Here is a 16,490-nt window from a genome sequence, read left to right on the forward strand (position 1 = left end):
GCATACTTTAATTTCATGAATATGACTGTATGTTAGGTTAACTGGTTTCTCAATTGACCTTAGGTGTGTGTAGGGTTCTTATGGTTGTTTGCTTCTGTAATGGACTGGTGACTAGTCCAGGTTGCATCTTTCCTATTGACCACTTGAGTTGGGAACTGTCATCCCAATCTCCGCAATGACTAAAGACATAGAAACTTGATTTAGTCACTTTTAGGCTCAAAATATTACCTCTGGAGGTGCTTTTTTTCCTGATACATGCTCTTCTTCACCATGGAACTCCTTTTTTCCATGTTCTGAGTTTTCAAGAGCTGCAGAAACATCCCTCTCATCCAAAGAGATCAGCTCCTCTGCCAGACATTGCAGTAGATCATCTGTCAGCGGACCCTCCCCCACCTCATCCAGAAACTTCCTGTAAACTGGTGACATCAGGGTGTGGCAGGTACCGTCTGAAGATGTCCAAGTGTTGATGTGTGCCTGCAGAGGGTCTAGTGACTGAGCCAACTGTGGATCTTTTTTAGCTGAGTTTCTTGTTGATTTACTTGAAGTTTTGTGATTTCTAGAGTCAACACCATAAAGGGAAGTTATGGGTTCTGTCAGAGTTTTCTCTTGTGGTTGTAATGTTTCAGATCCATTTTTAGAAAGAGCTTCCACTATGGTTGATAAAATGTGATCTTCAAATTCATCCTTAGAAGACTTATGACTAAACTCAACATCCTTCTCATCATCAGTTTCTTCTTTGAGTTTAGGGCTTTTGTCTGTTCTGCAGCTTTTAGTGGTACACTGTGTTTTGATTTGCGATGACATTGGTTTTGGTTTGCTTTTAGTCAAAGTAGCTGTGCTCTCCACTGAGTTTCTCTTTGGCTTATTCTGTACTGGTTTGTGTTTGACTTTGTGGCTTTGTTTTGTCTTTCTTGTTGGCATGACCTGTAGTTGTCTCTCTTTAGGTTTCTCACATGATTTGGAGACCCGATGATTTTCAAATAATGGCCCAGCAAACATCTCATACATGACTGGTCCTTCGCTGCCACTCTGTATCTGCTGAAACATGTCTCTGTAAGTGATGAGGTCCACAGCAGATTTAGATCTTGGGGGTTTTCCACCTGAGCCTGGTTTCTTCAACTGCTGGGCACTTTTTAGCTCCCTCATTGATATCGGCTGATGTATTTTGTTGCTGTGTGGTTCATAAATGTTACGTGGGGTTAGAGTACCCACACTGAGGAGAGCCGTATTTCCAGATTTAATTTTCTTGCTTTTGTCTTTGTCCATTGTGGGAATGGCAGAATACTTTATGTTAATTTTGGAGTGGTTACCACTGATGACTCTTGTATCTTTGTTGAGAGAATGAATAGTTGAATTTTTTGCCTTCAAATGAAAGTTCATCCTAGTTTTACTGTCTTTATTCCGGGCTTTAAACATCTTCTCGTATTTCTTGGGATCCACAGGAAAGAAGCCGGTTTTCTCCACAGCAGTAACTGCACTGCAATCTCTTACGTCTTCTGCCGTGTTTTCTTGATTTCTAGCTGATGCTGTGCTTTCTGGATCCATCTGTTCATTTTCAGAATCTTCTTCAAAACAATCAGTAGCATCATCTTCAAGACCCTTTGCGTCATTTTTAGTTTTGTTGCTTATTTCAGTCTTTGACTCAGTTGTGTGGCTCGTATTTTGCTTGACTTCACTAAACACATATGCGTCTGACTTTTTATTACACTCAAAGTGGTTACATTCTTTTACACACTCACTCTTATCGGCCTCTTTTGGATGGTGTGAATCAGTATTTTCTACTGTTGGATGATTAGTACAATTGACATAGTCTCTTTCTCTGTCATGTATTGATCTGTTGACCAGTGAGCACAGTTTTGCTTTAACATGTTGCGTTGTTTCTCCAAAGAAATCTGCCTCTGATGTAATTCTGTCATTTGAATCCTGCAACGTTCTATCTTTTACAAACTTCAGATTTCTGTCCTTAGTAGATGTTTCTTGGATTTGTCCAGAATCATCCTCATTTTCCAAGTTGATGGAACTCTGGCTGCTGCTACTGGATCCACTTTCCTCACTACCATCATTTGAAGGACCACTGCATGAGCTGCCCCAGGACTGCCTCTCTTTTCTCAGCTCAGCTCTGCTGGAAAGAGGGCTCCGGCTAATGGGCTTTAGAGGAACATGGGGTTTCAGTGGTGGCAGAGCCTTGCTATGTCTTGGGCGACCCTCAATGGGGACCAGAAGCTTGGGTGTGTGGAAGTGGAAGGCTGGCAAAGGACCCTGGAAATACAAATAGCAGTTCAGTAGTGTAGGCAAGCTGTATAAACATAAAACACATTTTCATGCATGACTTATATGGCTAGAGAGTGTTGAATAATCCAAACAAATTGAAAATTCTGAGAATGTCTAAATGGAGGGAAATTCCACCAAAGCAAAATCTAGTGAAAATGGGAACACATACATATACACTCAATGGCCACTTTATTAAATCCACCTGATTAATTTCATGTTAATAAAATTTGTAAAAAGCATAATCAGATGCCAGCTGCTCAATGCATTTAGCCAACTAGACAACTTGCCTTGGGTTGGGGTCAAAAGAGGATTTAGGCTACTTTAAATGTCGCATAATTTGTTAACATCAAATGAACGTGTTTTTAAAAACCGCTGATCACTGGAATTTGCATGCACAACCATCTTTCAGGTGTACCAAGAATGATTTGAAAAAGAGAAAATATCTGTAGAGAAGCTGTTGTATGAACAGAAATGCAATACTAGAATTAGTGGTCAAATGAGATTGGTTCAAGATGATAGAAAGGCAACAATCACTCAAAAATTCAATTTATTTACTGCTAAAAAAATTATTTTTGTTAAATAGTTTTAAGTCATTAAAACTCACCCTTTGATCATTTAAAGTACTTTGAGAGCTCAGTCCTGTAAACATGAAAAATATTACAGTGTTAACAACATCCAAATATTTGCATTTTGCACACATCAGCTCTGTTCTTACTTACTGGTCTGAATATGCGCTCTGGCCTGCATCATGGTGTTGGGGCACAGAAGTGGCTCCATGATACTTGGGGCCGATTGGCTGAGTTGGCTGGACTCTGGCACACAAAGCAGACTATGGGAAGGTGGAGAAACTTCAACCACACTTCTTGTCCTCTGCCTGTCAGAGAAAAAAAAACAGAAATATTTGATTTTGAATGTTTATTACGTTTGTGTGTCATAAGATTCTGTATAATTAGTTTTCATTTATAAAAACAGCATATGGACATTCTGCAGTCAAACAATCCAATTATTCATGCTTATTTAGTTAATTTTGTCTCAGAGTCAATGCTGTGGTATTACCTTTTTGTATTATTTTAGTTATGGCCACATGCAGAACAACAAACATACATCTTACTTTCTGTTCTTAACGTGTGAGTGTGTTTGTACCTTTGTCTGGGGGGTACAGGCTGACAAGCGGTTCTGGTACTCAGAAACCCAGATGACAGTAGAGCATCTGAATGGTCACTATGTCTATGAATGTTGGACAAGCTAGGTAGACACAAACCTCTGCAAATAAAATAAGAAAAGGAAGTTAGAAGACAGTTACGTGGTTTAGATATGGGGTCCGAGTTTAAATACTGATGATGTGTCTGTAGACAGAAATGATCTGCAATCATACTGAGGTTCTTGTAGCTTTTGTAATTTAGTTTTCTCTGGTTTCCTGATGCTTTCACTAGTTTTGGTTGTTTTATTTTTCTTCCCTATTCTGTCAAATGACTTCAGATGTCTTATGATGTCATAGAGTCAGATAAATCACCAATCCACATATGGAAAATCCAAAAAGACTGCTACACATTTTAAAGCCAGCTGTTTTACCAACCTGTTTATGTGCTCATATGATGATTTGTATCTCATTAAATTAGACAAACAGACAAATCATAATGTCCAAAATCTGGTTGTTGATATGTTCAGAATTTGGAACCAGAAAGTTGGAAGTCCATATGGTTCGTATTCATTATGGCTCTGAGACATTTTAAGCATAGTGAGGGACTGCAGGAATACATTTTATATGCATTTCTTTTCATTATATTCCTCGATTGTCATATCTCATTATCAGATTGTCCTCTTCTCTTAGTATCTGTTTGATTACTGAAACACACTCTAATTAAATATAAAAAAAAAAGCCGCATTCATAAACCATATTAGTTGACGTGTTAAATCATGAAAATGATTGACTTTCATTTCCTTGTACCAAACCAAATGCTATTTCTGGCAGCTGATTCTATGAAATTAGAGCAGCTCAAAGAGTTTAATTCTCTTCTCAGAACTTGAACTTGATTCAAATGTGAGTGCTGCTCATAACAGACAATGAGCTGATTCACCGAAGTTCTCTGCCCCGGTCTGTGTGTACCCGACTTGTTTGGGCAGAACAGATTGTCCTCTGGACACAGTGACAGGTGCCCGCACACAGGCCTGCAAACGTAACCAGATAGGCCTCTTTTCTAGCGCTGGTGTCAAAGTAAGAGGCACATGCTAACCAACCCAGGAGGCAGTGTACAGTATAAGAGATTGTTTGTTAAGTAAGGAGTTTTAACTGTACACACAGAAACTATTTGGGTGTTACATATGAACAGACACCACTTTTCTTCATCACTAATACACATTGTAGATTTATTAGTATAAAAATATGCTTGTGAGAGAAAGATAGTGAATTTTTCATGCCCACCTGCTGCCCCTCCTTGCGTCCTGATTGGCTCGTCCGGGATATTTCAGAGTTTCCATGGCGATTTGGGAACAGGTGGGAATCCCCTTTTCTGCGGCAGAAATACAAACATTCACTCATCAATCTTACTTAATGTCTATGCTCTCATTTCCAACAGTAAAGCAAAAATGAATAAACTTATGTAATGTAGATATAATTTACAACATTAAAATGTTATATCCCAGGAGGAAAGAAACAATAAAAACAGAAGAAATGTTGTGATTAACGACAGTGATGTTAAAAAGATTTGAAGATTGTAGGTTCTTTAAAATTAAACCACATTTATGCTAATTCAAAGCAACAAATTCAACTTGCCCTGTTTGTTTTCAATTAAATATTCCTTAAAAGAAACTCATACACATTACACACTACTGCTTACTATAAAACGATAGCTTGCTGTACCTGTGTTTAAGCTCGTTGATCCCCTCTGCTCAAATGTCCAGATATTACACTTACACTTTCGCTCATTTCACATAATCTTTTGTCTAAATCACTGAAATTGTTTTCTGAAAGTCTTCGGTTTTGTTCTGGAGCTGAAGCCCGCCTGTCGAGGATGCATAGGTGAAAGATGTTCAGGCAGGTTTCTCAGAGGAGAGCTTTGTATTGTGTGGAAGACCCCTCCCATCCTGGACAGCCTCTCTCTCCTTCGTCTCCCTAAGATCCCCTCCCCTTTGTGAAGGTGATCTGATCTCGTGGCCCATTTGGGATGCTGACCATTATGCTTCTCTTTCAGTGTACTGTACTAAGGCTATTTCTAAAACAGACGTACTCTGCAGAGCTTTACAAAAATATTTCAGCCTTTCTTTAATTTTTGCCAGTGAGGAAGGTTATTTTGTGTCTGGTTAAGTGCTGTGTTGATTTAGCCAAATGTTTTTGGAGAATTTTTCTGTGGTGACTACCTATTTTCAGTTTCTGGCAGAGACCTCTAGATTTTGGTTACAGTTCTGGTATTTCAAAGACCTCTGGGTGCCATGGACTCTAACAAGTTTCACAGTCAGGGTCTTTGGAAGAGAAACAGCATCACAGCTCTTCACTATAGTTAGACTCGAGGAGTTTTTCCTCAAACTCACTCTTAGGCTCATCTGACTAAACCAGACCTATCCCTGTAGAGTTTCACAAACTGCACATTTATGTTTCCTAAATAAACAGCTGATATGTTAATAACACCTAACGTTTATCATGGAGACTCGGTAGCTCTAAAATGTCAGACTTTGGTGCTGTCTTAGTCACCCATTTATTCTCTGGGATCAAATATGTAGAAAAAAATCTCTTTAGTTTGACCTTAGTGTCGCTGAAGAAGCCCGTACCTTGGCTGAACTCCTTCTTGTCAGATTGAGGGAGACTCCCTGAAGTCTGCAGAGATGCCTGGAAAGATCAAAGGTGTTCTTGTCATCAACTTTTTTTAATGTGAGGACGACGATTCGTTTTTTGGTGACACATAGCATTTAGTTTAATCTTGGCCTCATCTGACTAGACGACTTTCTCCCACATGTTTACTGTGTCCCCAGTATGGCCTGTTGTCACTATCTTTTAACGATGGCGTTGTTTTACATAACGACCAGGTATGTACAGTGTTACACTAAGCTATTTCTGTCATTTCAACAGGTTTTTCCACCTGAGCACAAGCAACAACTCCTCCAAAGTTACCGTAGATTGCTCTCTGATTAATGCTCTCCTTGTCCAACCTGCCACTTTAATATATATTTATATCTAGATATACAAATTGTGCACATGTGGAATTTATTTACTGATTAAATGAAGGCAATTATTTGCACTGAGTTTTACTAGGGGTATTAAAGTAAAGGGAGTTGAACTCAAATGCACAAAACACATTTCAGATTTTTCCTTGTTAATGAAAATTGAAGTGCATTTGTTATTTAATTTCAACTTCCCCACGATTCACCACTTTAGGAATGCTTTGTTAATCTATCATCTAAAATCATAATAAAAAAAACTAACATTTGTGATTGTAAAATGACTTGATATGCAGAAGTTCAAGGGTCTGTAAACAATGTTTTTTTCAGTCTACACAGTTTACATCCTTTAGTTTTATTTGTATTATTTTATTAAAGTAAAAACATGATTAACTAACTACAGCTGCATTAGGTTCTAAAACCATTTTAGTATATATTATTCTAAATGTTTTGGTGACATATTACAGGTACGATACCCAGAGTGTGTCTGGGACGTATATAAACCGCATCGTGTCTCCATTGACCAGCTGCTTCGTCCTTCTGCTAACCAGCTGCTGGCTCGTCTCCTTCCTATATGAAGCATGGCAGCTACACAGAAAACCCAAAGCGGTGTGTTATTGCTCACTCCCGTTCTACCGCTGTGTTTGTTAATTAGTGTAACCTGAGAGCTTCAGCCACACCCAAGCCATTAGTGAGCTTTACGCACAATTGTACAACCTTTTTACACAAAACTATGTTGGCTCCACTGTGGTTTTCTGCAGATCTGAATGCAACAGCAGTTTTAGATAAAACCCTATATCAAACTTAAGCATTTATGTTTCCTTGAGTTTATGCTTAAAGTGACTTTCAAAGATCTCTAAGCTCTGTGAGCTCCAGTCACTTTGTAAGAACACATTTTTGTTTTTCTTACCCGTGTATGGCTGTGAGAATGGTCGCTGTGCTGATGTCTTCTTGCTTTATGATGATGTAAAAGGATCTCAGCATCCTCCTCTGTGTCTGAATCTCCAAAGTCCAAATCCTGGAACAAGTATTTCTCAAGTTCCGACAAGGACTTAAGATCAGCCTCTGCAAAAAATTGACAAGGTATTGAAATAGGAGAAGACACTGTATGTCCTGAGTAGTCTCTGCCTTGAAATCAATGGAAGTTGGCAGATAAAACAAAGGATGTCAATTCTGATCTTTGTGTTTTTTCATTTTATAAATGATCTCCAAATAATTTGTTATATGGTTCACAAATTTAAAAAAAACATATTTATCTTCACAGATCATATGACTTGTTGAAATCAGAATTTAAGGAGCATTAACATACATTTTTGTGGTTTTCAGCCAATTGTGGCATGACCAGGATTAGAGCCTGTTCCTCCAGGTCAAAGGTTGTCTGGATTACTTGACTGGAAAGTCCTATTTCTAACATCTATTCTTGTCTATTGGTGGCTATAGTACAACACACTATAATTTTGAGCTATTATGGTTCCTTCCACAAATGTAAATGGTTTGTAAGCATTGAAATTTGATTTTAATGTATTAATGCGTGAATCAGTGTGTTAGTGTGTACCTGTGTGACCCAGAGCCTCGATCAGAACCGGAACAATGTCTTCCATCAGACGGCTACTGAGATTAGCAGCGTAGTGGAGGGCAGAGCAGCCGTTGTGGTCTCGAACTCGCAAATCACTAAAGAAAAATGTTAACAACTCTAAGCAGCAGCATGGTCGCTCAAGAAAATAAATATACAAATTAGATTAGCTTGTCATGTTTCTATTTAAAAGTGGTCTGGATCAATAGTTATTCAGACTCTTTGGAGGTGTTTCAAAGCGTTTTCTTTTTTTCAGGAAGTGTAGCCTGTCTAGCCATGTTTTTCCTTACGCTGACAACTTCATAAGCTCCTTGACCACCTCCACAGGGTTGTGTTCCCATGGTAACCATGCTGCCATGTCCTGAAACAGGTCGACGTCTCTGACGGCTAGGATCACTGCTGTTGCGCCGTCACTATTGGGAAAGTTCACATCCACACTGTCTGTCTGAGACTGAGAAACACACACAAACCCAGAATCATTATTAATCCTTCAGCTTGTTACACACAAAGCTAGAGACATTTAATGAAAGTTGAGTAGAGAATCCAGAAATTTTACTCAAATAAGAGCAGCAATACTTCATTATAAAATTACTCAAAAGTAAAAAGTAAAGATACTCCTAAAAGTACATTTAACTCTGGTCTGGAATAAATCTGACCAAAATCGGACTAATTTGCTGTTGCTCTAAATTCTGATAGGAAATAGTTATTGCTATCTCTCCTGAGCAGTTCACCTTGACCTTTAGATTATAGACTCACCAGCAGCTGCCTCACAGAGCCCAGGTGTCCCTGCCAGGCGGCCTGCAGCAGCTGCTCCTGTGCGGACAGATGGGGCCTCGTCATCCACCTCACCATTTTCTCCTGGAGCTCAGGTGGGCTGATGTGCAGCGCGGTCTGCTGTCTGTGGTTACACACCGTCAGGTCAGCATCGGCCCTCAGCAGCCCCTGCACCACCTGTTGAGCTCACCGATCAAACCGGTCAATTAGTTGAATTAACATGCTAAAGTATAGTTGACTAGAAAAAGGCTGCTGTGAAAATCTGTAATGATAGTCTGGCTATTACTTAAACGGTGCCAAATGTTTGTGCTACATCTGAGCAGCAACAATTTTAAGTTGTGCTGCTATAATTTTAACAATATTAATAAATTCCAGAGGTCATGAAAGGTCAATCAGTCCTCCCCTGACCTCCAACATTTACAAAATGAAACAAATGTAGTGTCAATAATCCTGTGATACAAAAATCTTAAAAATCATAACAGGGCAAACAAAATGTTTGTTGCACAAACATAGCACAATTAATCTATATCAACCTTTCTGGTAACCTCTGGAAACGTTTTTTCTGCAAAATCTTAAAATTTATTACGGCACAAACTAAATATTCTGCTGCACAAACGTAACACAGTTATTTGACACCCTATATCCTATGATTTTGACTTTTGCTCTCTAAGACTGACTGCTTTGGTTAGATCTATATGAACAAGACTTGAAGGGAAAACGTTTTGTGTTTTTTCAATATTTTATCAAAGTTGCTCTCAAATATTCCAGTGAACTGTTTAATCTCGGTTTTATAAGGATGAGGATACAAATCCTCATCCTTCGTGATGAGGATTTACATCTACGTTGTTAGTAACTAATCTCTCAGAGGAAACCTTCTCATGTTACCAGGAAGTCATTTTCAACATGACTCCCAAAGGGTGGGTGGAGCTTATAGAGCAACATTTAGATCATGTGACGCACCTACATGCTCGTAAACAGATGTTGTTGTTGAGAGGAAAATTACTGTCACATGACCACACTGTTTTCTCCATCAATCTTTTTAATAATCCAAAACTTTTGAAATTACATATATGAGCACATTTATCTGTAACTCACCTCTGACTTGTTGCTTTGACAAGCAGTGAAGAGGTCAACCAGTCTCCGTTCTTCTTCTTCATCATCAGAGACCTCCAGCACATCCAGGATCTCCATCTGTGGTCCTAAAACCACCTGATCATTTTCTCCTTCCAACTCTCCTAAATGCATCACATCATCATCATCGTCGTCGTCTTCCACATCATCAGTGTCTCTCCTCTTCTTCGCCTCCATTGCCCTCATAGTCAAAAGTCAGATGAGAAGAGCCACCTCTGAGCTGTGGAACAGGTAAGAATGTTTTTCTTAACTCGGTGTTTGGCAGTCAGTATGTTCGTGTGATGTCAGTCTCTAATGACCCTCTGGCGTCCACTGGGACCATACAGAAGGCGTGACTGGAAATATTTCCCTCATTACGACCGTTGTGGAGTCACCATAAACACGTCATTGTCTATAATTGAGCTTATTTACAAATGACAGTTTATATGTGTGAATGTAGGAATTCTCACATGAAAGTCTCTGTTAATGGAATAAATATCAGTAAATCAATATATAATAAAGTCTGTATTATCCAGTGTTGGGTAAAATGTGTAAGGATATTATAGGTTTATTTCCCTGCAGGGTTGGTCATTTATAAAACATTTGTTAATGAGATCTGCCTGTGTCCTTAGTTGTGCGTCCTTAGTGACTAAATCTATTCCGGTTTAATGTTTATTAAAAACTACGAGCAGAACTCACAGAATTGCCGAATTACACAATAAAGCAATAGTTTTTGTTAATAAATTAGCAGTAAAGTAGCTTCTAGATATTAAAACAGTATCTATTACTCCTCAGAATTGATTGTCAGCAGCTTGAAATGATGACCAACAGTGAAACATTTTAATAAAGTGTTTTACTTACACTTGTCTCTGTTGCTTCAATCAGTAACTAATCCGGTTGTGTGTCTCCTCTGAGCTTCTGTAGGCATTTGTCAAACGAACCTTTGATCTATTTTCAGCAGACTTGTCCACGCAAGCAATTTCTATTTTCTTCTTTTTTGTCCTTCGTGCCTCCTGTCGTCCGTTTACACTTGGTTGCCTTGGAGACAGTTGGACAGACAGCCGTTAACAGAGGTGGTTTTTAATTACCCAGAGACTCTTTGTTACCCCACACATTAAGACACATTGTTTGCTTTCTATTTGTTCATGTCAAAGGCATACATTTAAAGGATCAAGCAATAATTTGCTTGATTCTTTGATAATTTGTTTGTTTTATTGCTGATTACAATGTAACTTAGTTCCTTTCAGGCAAAACAAGGTTTTGCTGATGTGATATTTGCAACTTTGTTAAATATGGTAATAGCATTCTTGAAAATAAAATAAATATTTTCTTTCGACAGACATTTTAAGCAGAGTCAGTTTTATTGATTTGAGAAATTTATTAGAATTTTGTTTATGAAAGGCCAAACAGGTGCATCTCATCATATAATAATATCAGTGAAAAATGTATTTAGGTAATTCAAGTCTAAAAAGAAACTAATATTATGGATTTATTGTACACAGTGATGTACTGTATTTCAAGCATGCATTTCTCCAAATTTTGAGTATTACAGCTTATCAAAACCACCAATTTTGTTTTTCAGTAAGTAAGAACTTCTCAATGAGTTAACAAATGCTCCACTAGCAACAGGGATATTATCAGGCCAAGTCTAAACAGGAGCTGTACATATCTAGGATCAGGAAAATGGAGGCTAACGTCTCTGCAGACCCCACACATCCTGGACACACTTTTACCTTCAGGTAACAGAGTGCTGTTTGTAAAAACCAGCTTCTCCACAAACAGTTTCTTTCCCCCAGTCTGTCTCCCGGAACACAACAAATACCTTACAGTCAATCAGCAGCTACACAGAGGAACAAAATAAGCTTTTTTGCTCCTTTTTTTTAATCCTACATATAAAGAAAATGGCTGCAAATACATCTACATGTTGTTCCTTTATCCTTATTTTATTTCCCTTATGGTTTATATTTTTATACTTTTTGTCTGTACTCTGTGAACTCTTGAAAATCCTTTTTTTTTGTGCAAACATTTTGGTGAATAAAGCTGATTTTGATTCTGACAAGCTGTCTGGACATGCAGATTTCAGTTTCCTGAAGGAATTGGCAGCTATCCATACAACCAAAACTACCAACATGTGCTTCAATAACCACTGTATTACCGTGCTTTATTGGCCTGAATGTAACCCCATACAGAGTCTAAACAGCTTTGATTACTTGGAGGATAAGAGACACAAAAGAAAACAATGGAGACAAGCTAAAGGCCAATGTTAAAGAAAATTGTCAGAAGAAAAATCTGTGAACCTCACTGTCATTTAACCTCTTTCTACACACTTTTCCCCTCCTGACTGGTCTGAGATCTGAAAAAGCAGAATTACTCACCTACTCAGCCCACTTAGGCTCAGTCATTGTTACCTGCTAGGTTTTTGTGCAGTTCTGATATTGTGGCACAACATAAAACCACACAAAGGTGTTTGGAAGAGAATAAAATACAAGACCTTGTAGATGTGTCACCGTTGAACTGATTCAGATGAAAGTGTCTTTTGACATTGGGCTCAAAACAAACCATAGACAAAGGGAGACAGTTTTATACACTTTGAAAAGGCAGTACAAAGGCATGTCCTTTCAGCTGAGGTTAAATGTCTTAAATGTGTTTTAAATTCTGCGCTTACAACAATAGAACAGATAGTCTTTTTATAATTATATATGTAAAAAAAGACTTCATACTTCTGTTTATTAAAGCTCCAAAAAACAGAGTTAAGGAAGCTGACTGAGAAAAACAAAACTCTTCTATAAAGTGGAACAAATTCAAATATAAAAAGCCGGTAGATAATATTTGCTTCTGAGCAATTCTGATTCCATAGATTTTCAGTAGTTGTGTTGGCAGAACATCTTTACTGAGGTATACTAATGAATTTACTATTATTGTTATTATACTCTATTTGCATTATTATTTGTGACATTAAACTTACATTGACTAAATGAGCCATGCAATATAATGTCTAGTACTGTTTATATAAAAAATAAAAATAAAGCATATGCAGTGGAGTTTGCTCCACATGAGCACAAGATGGCAGTGTTTAACTACCATAATCATTTCAGTCCTGAAGGAAAGCGGAACAAAACGCTGGATCGACACCAGATTTTTCTCCGTGCATCACAAATTAAAATATTACAAAAATTTATACTTTTTGCTATAATTCAATAAAAAAATCAAACTCATGCATTATGTAAACTCACTGCACACGTAGTGATTAATTTGATGTACTAATTTTAATGATGAAACATTAGAAATAATGAAAATGTTAAATTTAGTTTCTCAAAAAAGGGTAATATCACCAAATGATTTTTCTTAGATGGTTTAGCCATGTAATGATCTACACAATCATGAAAAAAAACTAATGATCTGACATGTTTAAAAGCTGAAGTGTGAGTGATTACAGGCCTTTGAACATGAAAAGGATCAGGAACACAATAAAAAAAATCTTTAAAAGGCTTGGCTCAAAAAGAAAGGAGTCAACACACTATAGTAGTCTAGTCAAAGTATTCAAGTGAGTTTCAGTGAATTAGAATATCAGTAAAACACTCATTTATTTCTGTTGCTCAAATCAAAAAGTGAAATTCATACATTGATTTATAACACTCAGACAGGTATTTTTTACCTTAGTGGAAAAACCTGAATTCAGTTTAACTGATCATTACAGTACCACCTGTATTTTCATATGAACATATGGGCGTACCAGTTTCTCTTTGGAGTTTCAGTGTACCTTATGATCATCTCAAGGCTCTTGATATTTCTGCAGCATCTGCATTTTTTTCCTACCACATTTTCTTCTTCCACTCATTTTTCCATAAACAGGCTTGGATAGAGCACTCTGTGAGCAACAAGCTCTTTTAGCAATGACCTTTTGTGGTTTGTCCTCCTTGTAGGAGGTGTCAATTACCGACTGCTAAACAACAGTCATGCAAGTATTCGTCTTCATGATTGTGTATGCCACACGAAGGCCAAAATATATTTCTTTTCATTAAAAATACTATTTTCCTTGGCTTTATGGACCTTCTAAGAAGCTGAATTTTATTGGCTTTGAACCACAGTTAGCAGAATTAAAATAAATGGGCGCTTGTGTGTTTAAAGGGAACAATCTGCTGGGTTTCATTTGAAACTTTTAAAATCACTTTGAATAATTAATAATGGAGCATATGGTACTGTTTGATAACTAAGATTTTTGCAAAGTGCATTTGTTGTGAATTGTCGCTATATAAATAAAATTGAACTGAATTGAAAAATTGAATAGAAATTGCATGACATGCAAATTTCTCTTTTTGAACTGAATTAATTAAATAAATCAACTTTTTGGTTTAAAAATCTAAAGAAAGTTACCCCAAAGAGCTCCATGGCAAAGCGAGAAATTGACAAACTTTAACATAAGACTTTTTAAAACAACATTTTGAATTTTGGGAGATTTGTGAAATCAGGAATGACACTGATTTTTGTTTTGTTTTGCCAGTCGAGCTTTTTTCTGTTTTACAAGCTGAAACTTAGAAATTATGTGTCACTTTATGTCCTTAAGATTGCTTCATGCACTCCAACATTTGTATCAGATAACCAGTTCCAAGGTATTAGTATCAGTTCATTGCCTCCACCCTCCCTCGCTCTCCTTCCCGGCGCTCTCTAATTTGTCGGGTCAGGGCTGAGTCCCCGCCGCTCACCCGGGTAGGTCTTTCTCTCGGCTCCGCCGGTGCCAGACTGACGCGTCCCGTTGCGCACAGCACTCTTCCAAACGCCGCATAGTTTCCACACAGTTCCCTTTCCGGATCTCACCCTAACCTCGGGGCTTATAGAGAGAAGAGAAAAGCTCCTAACTTGACGACTCGGTACGTTTTCTGTCGGGATGATACACGGTCGGTGACAGGAAGACTCGGGGGGAGTGGACGTGTAGCGCGGGAGGAACAAGGACGAGTCCGGGCTCTCCCCCGAGCAGTTTGCGCATGGTGCTCCAGCGGTGGCGCGTGTTGCCGCATTTGATGGATTTCTTTACCAGCAGCTACTTTATGATGTTTGCGGTTCCCCTTTGTGCTTTTGTTGGATCCGCTCGCTGCCTCCTCTGAAACTTCACTCTCTTGATCGTTTCGGGAGCGACAGGATGGAGTCGCACGCCGGTTCAGCGCTGCAGAAACATGTTCTGCTGTGGTTCATCATAGGTGAGTCTCACTCAGCTTACCTGCTTTAATAAGGCAAGGCAAGGCAAGGCAAGGCAAGTTTATTTATATAGCACTTTAAAACAGTACCACTGACCAAAGTGCTGTACAATCACAAAATTAAACAAATAAAAACAAAATTAAAACACATCAAAACCAACAATGCAGTGACGTAAAACACTCTATATAATACATAAACATACCCAGATAAATACAGAAAAGCAGCATCTCAAACCGAATCAAAGGCCAACCGAAAAAGGTAAGTCTTAAGAGCAGATTTAAAAATTGCTAAAGAGGGGGCCTGTTTTACCAACATAGGTAAAGAATTCCAAAGTTTGGGAGCTGCAACAGCAAACGCCCTGTCTCCTCTCTGCCTCCTGGAAGTCCTCGGCACCTCCAGGTTCATTTGGCTCGCTGATCTAAGAGCTCGAGGAGGACAGTGTATATGTAGCAGCTCAGAGAGATAGGAGGGAGCAAGGCCATTTAAAGATTTAAATACAAATAAAAGAATCTTAAAATGCACTCTGAAATGTACTGGCAGCCAGTGCAGAGAATATAAAATCGGGGTAACATGTTCTCTCTTCCGCGATCCAGTTAAGAGCCGAGCAGCCGCATTCTGGACCAGCTGAAGACGGGACAAAGAAGACTGGCTGACACCCACATATAAGGAGTTACAGTAATCCAGTCGTGTTGTAATAAAAGCATGGATTAATATTTCAAAATAATCCACTGGTACCATATTCCTAATCTTAGCAAGCCGCCTCAAATGGAAAAAGCTCGTTTTCACAACGGCACTGATTTGTTTATCCAACTTAAAATTTGCGTCCATTACAAAGCCCAAATTTGTAACAAATGGCTTTACGTAATGTGATAGCGGACCCAAATCCACAGGAGTGGACTTGCAGGTAGTACCAGGGTCAAAAATAATAACTTCCGTCTTTCTTTCATTAAAATTCAAAAAATTCAGAGCCATCCAAGTTTTTATGTCATCAAGGCACTCCATTAAAATTGGTACTGTATTGACTCCCTTACGATTGAGGGGCACATAAATTTGTGTATCATCCGCATAGCAATGAAAAGCAATATTATGTTTTCTAAATATTGACCCAAGGGGAAGCAAATATAAAGAAAACAAAAGAGGTCCAAGTATCGAGCCCTGCGGTACTCCACACAATAAAGGAGCAGACGATGATCTAAAATCATCTATGTCAACACAGAAAGACCTATCCGTCAAATACGACCTAAGCCACACTAAGACTGTGCCTTTGAGACCTACATAATGCTCTAAACGGGAAAGTAAAACATCATGGTCCACCGTGTCAAAGGCTGCAGTCAAATCTAAAAGAACTAAAATCACTGGATCTCCAGCATCAGTAGCCAAAAGGATATCATTAAACACCCTCAACAATGCAGATTCG

General features: G+C 38.4%; 2 protein-coding genes across 2 annotated transcripts in view; one reads left to right on the top strand and one right to left on the bottom strand.

The window, feature by feature from the left end:
- map3k19 (mitogen-activated protein kinase kinase kinase 19) overlaps positions 1–14,672 on the bottom strand; it is a 19,567-nt gene extending 4,895 nt beyond the window's left edge. Inside the window, exons 1-13 of the mRNA XM_028022400.1 lie at positions 14,584–14,672; positions 10,742–10,918; positions 9,866–10,121; positions 8,753–8,947; positions 8,287–8,447; positions 7,979–8,094; positions 7,334–7,488; positions 6,037–6,094; positions 4,694–4,781; positions 3,415–3,534; positions 2,991–3,145; positions 2,876–2,910; positions 229–2,259 (exon numbers count right to left, since the gene is read on the bottom strand). Coding sequence (XP_027878201.1) covers positions 229–2,259; positions 2,876–2,910; positions 2,991–3,145; positions 3,415–3,534; positions 4,694–4,781; positions 6,037–6,094; positions 7,334–7,488; positions 7,979–8,094; positions 8,287–8,447; positions 8,753–8,947; positions 9,866–10,087 — 3,336 coding nt within the window. The 5' untranslated portion in view covers positions 10,088–10,121; positions 10,742–10,918; positions 14,584–14,672. The remainder of the gene's footprint in view (positions 1–228; positions 2,260–2,875; positions 2,911–2,990; positions 3,146–3,414; positions 3,535–4,693; positions 4,782–6,036; positions 6,095–7,333; positions 7,489–7,978; positions 8,095–8,286; positions 8,448–8,752; positions 8,948–9,865; positions 10,122–10,741; positions 10,919–14,583) is intronic.
- Positions 14,607–16,490, top strand: part of ramp1 (receptor activity modifying protein 1) — a 59,238-nt gene continuing 57,354 nt past the window's right edge. Inside the window, exon 1 of the mRNA XM_028022406.1 lies at positions 14,607–15,075. Within this exon, the coding sequence (XP_027878207.1) occupies positions 15,018–15,075 (58 nt within the window). The 5' untranslated portion in view covers positions 14,607–15,017. The remainder of the gene's footprint in view (positions 15,076–16,490) is intronic.

The sequence above is a fragment of the Xiphophorus couchianus genome, chromosome 7, assembly GCF_001444195.1.
Source record: "Xiphophorus couchianus chromosome 7, X_couchianus-1.0, whole genome shotgun sequence".
NCBI lineage: Eukaryota > Metazoa > Chordata > Actinopteri > Cyprinodontiformes > Poeciliidae > Xiphophorus > Xiphophorus couchianus.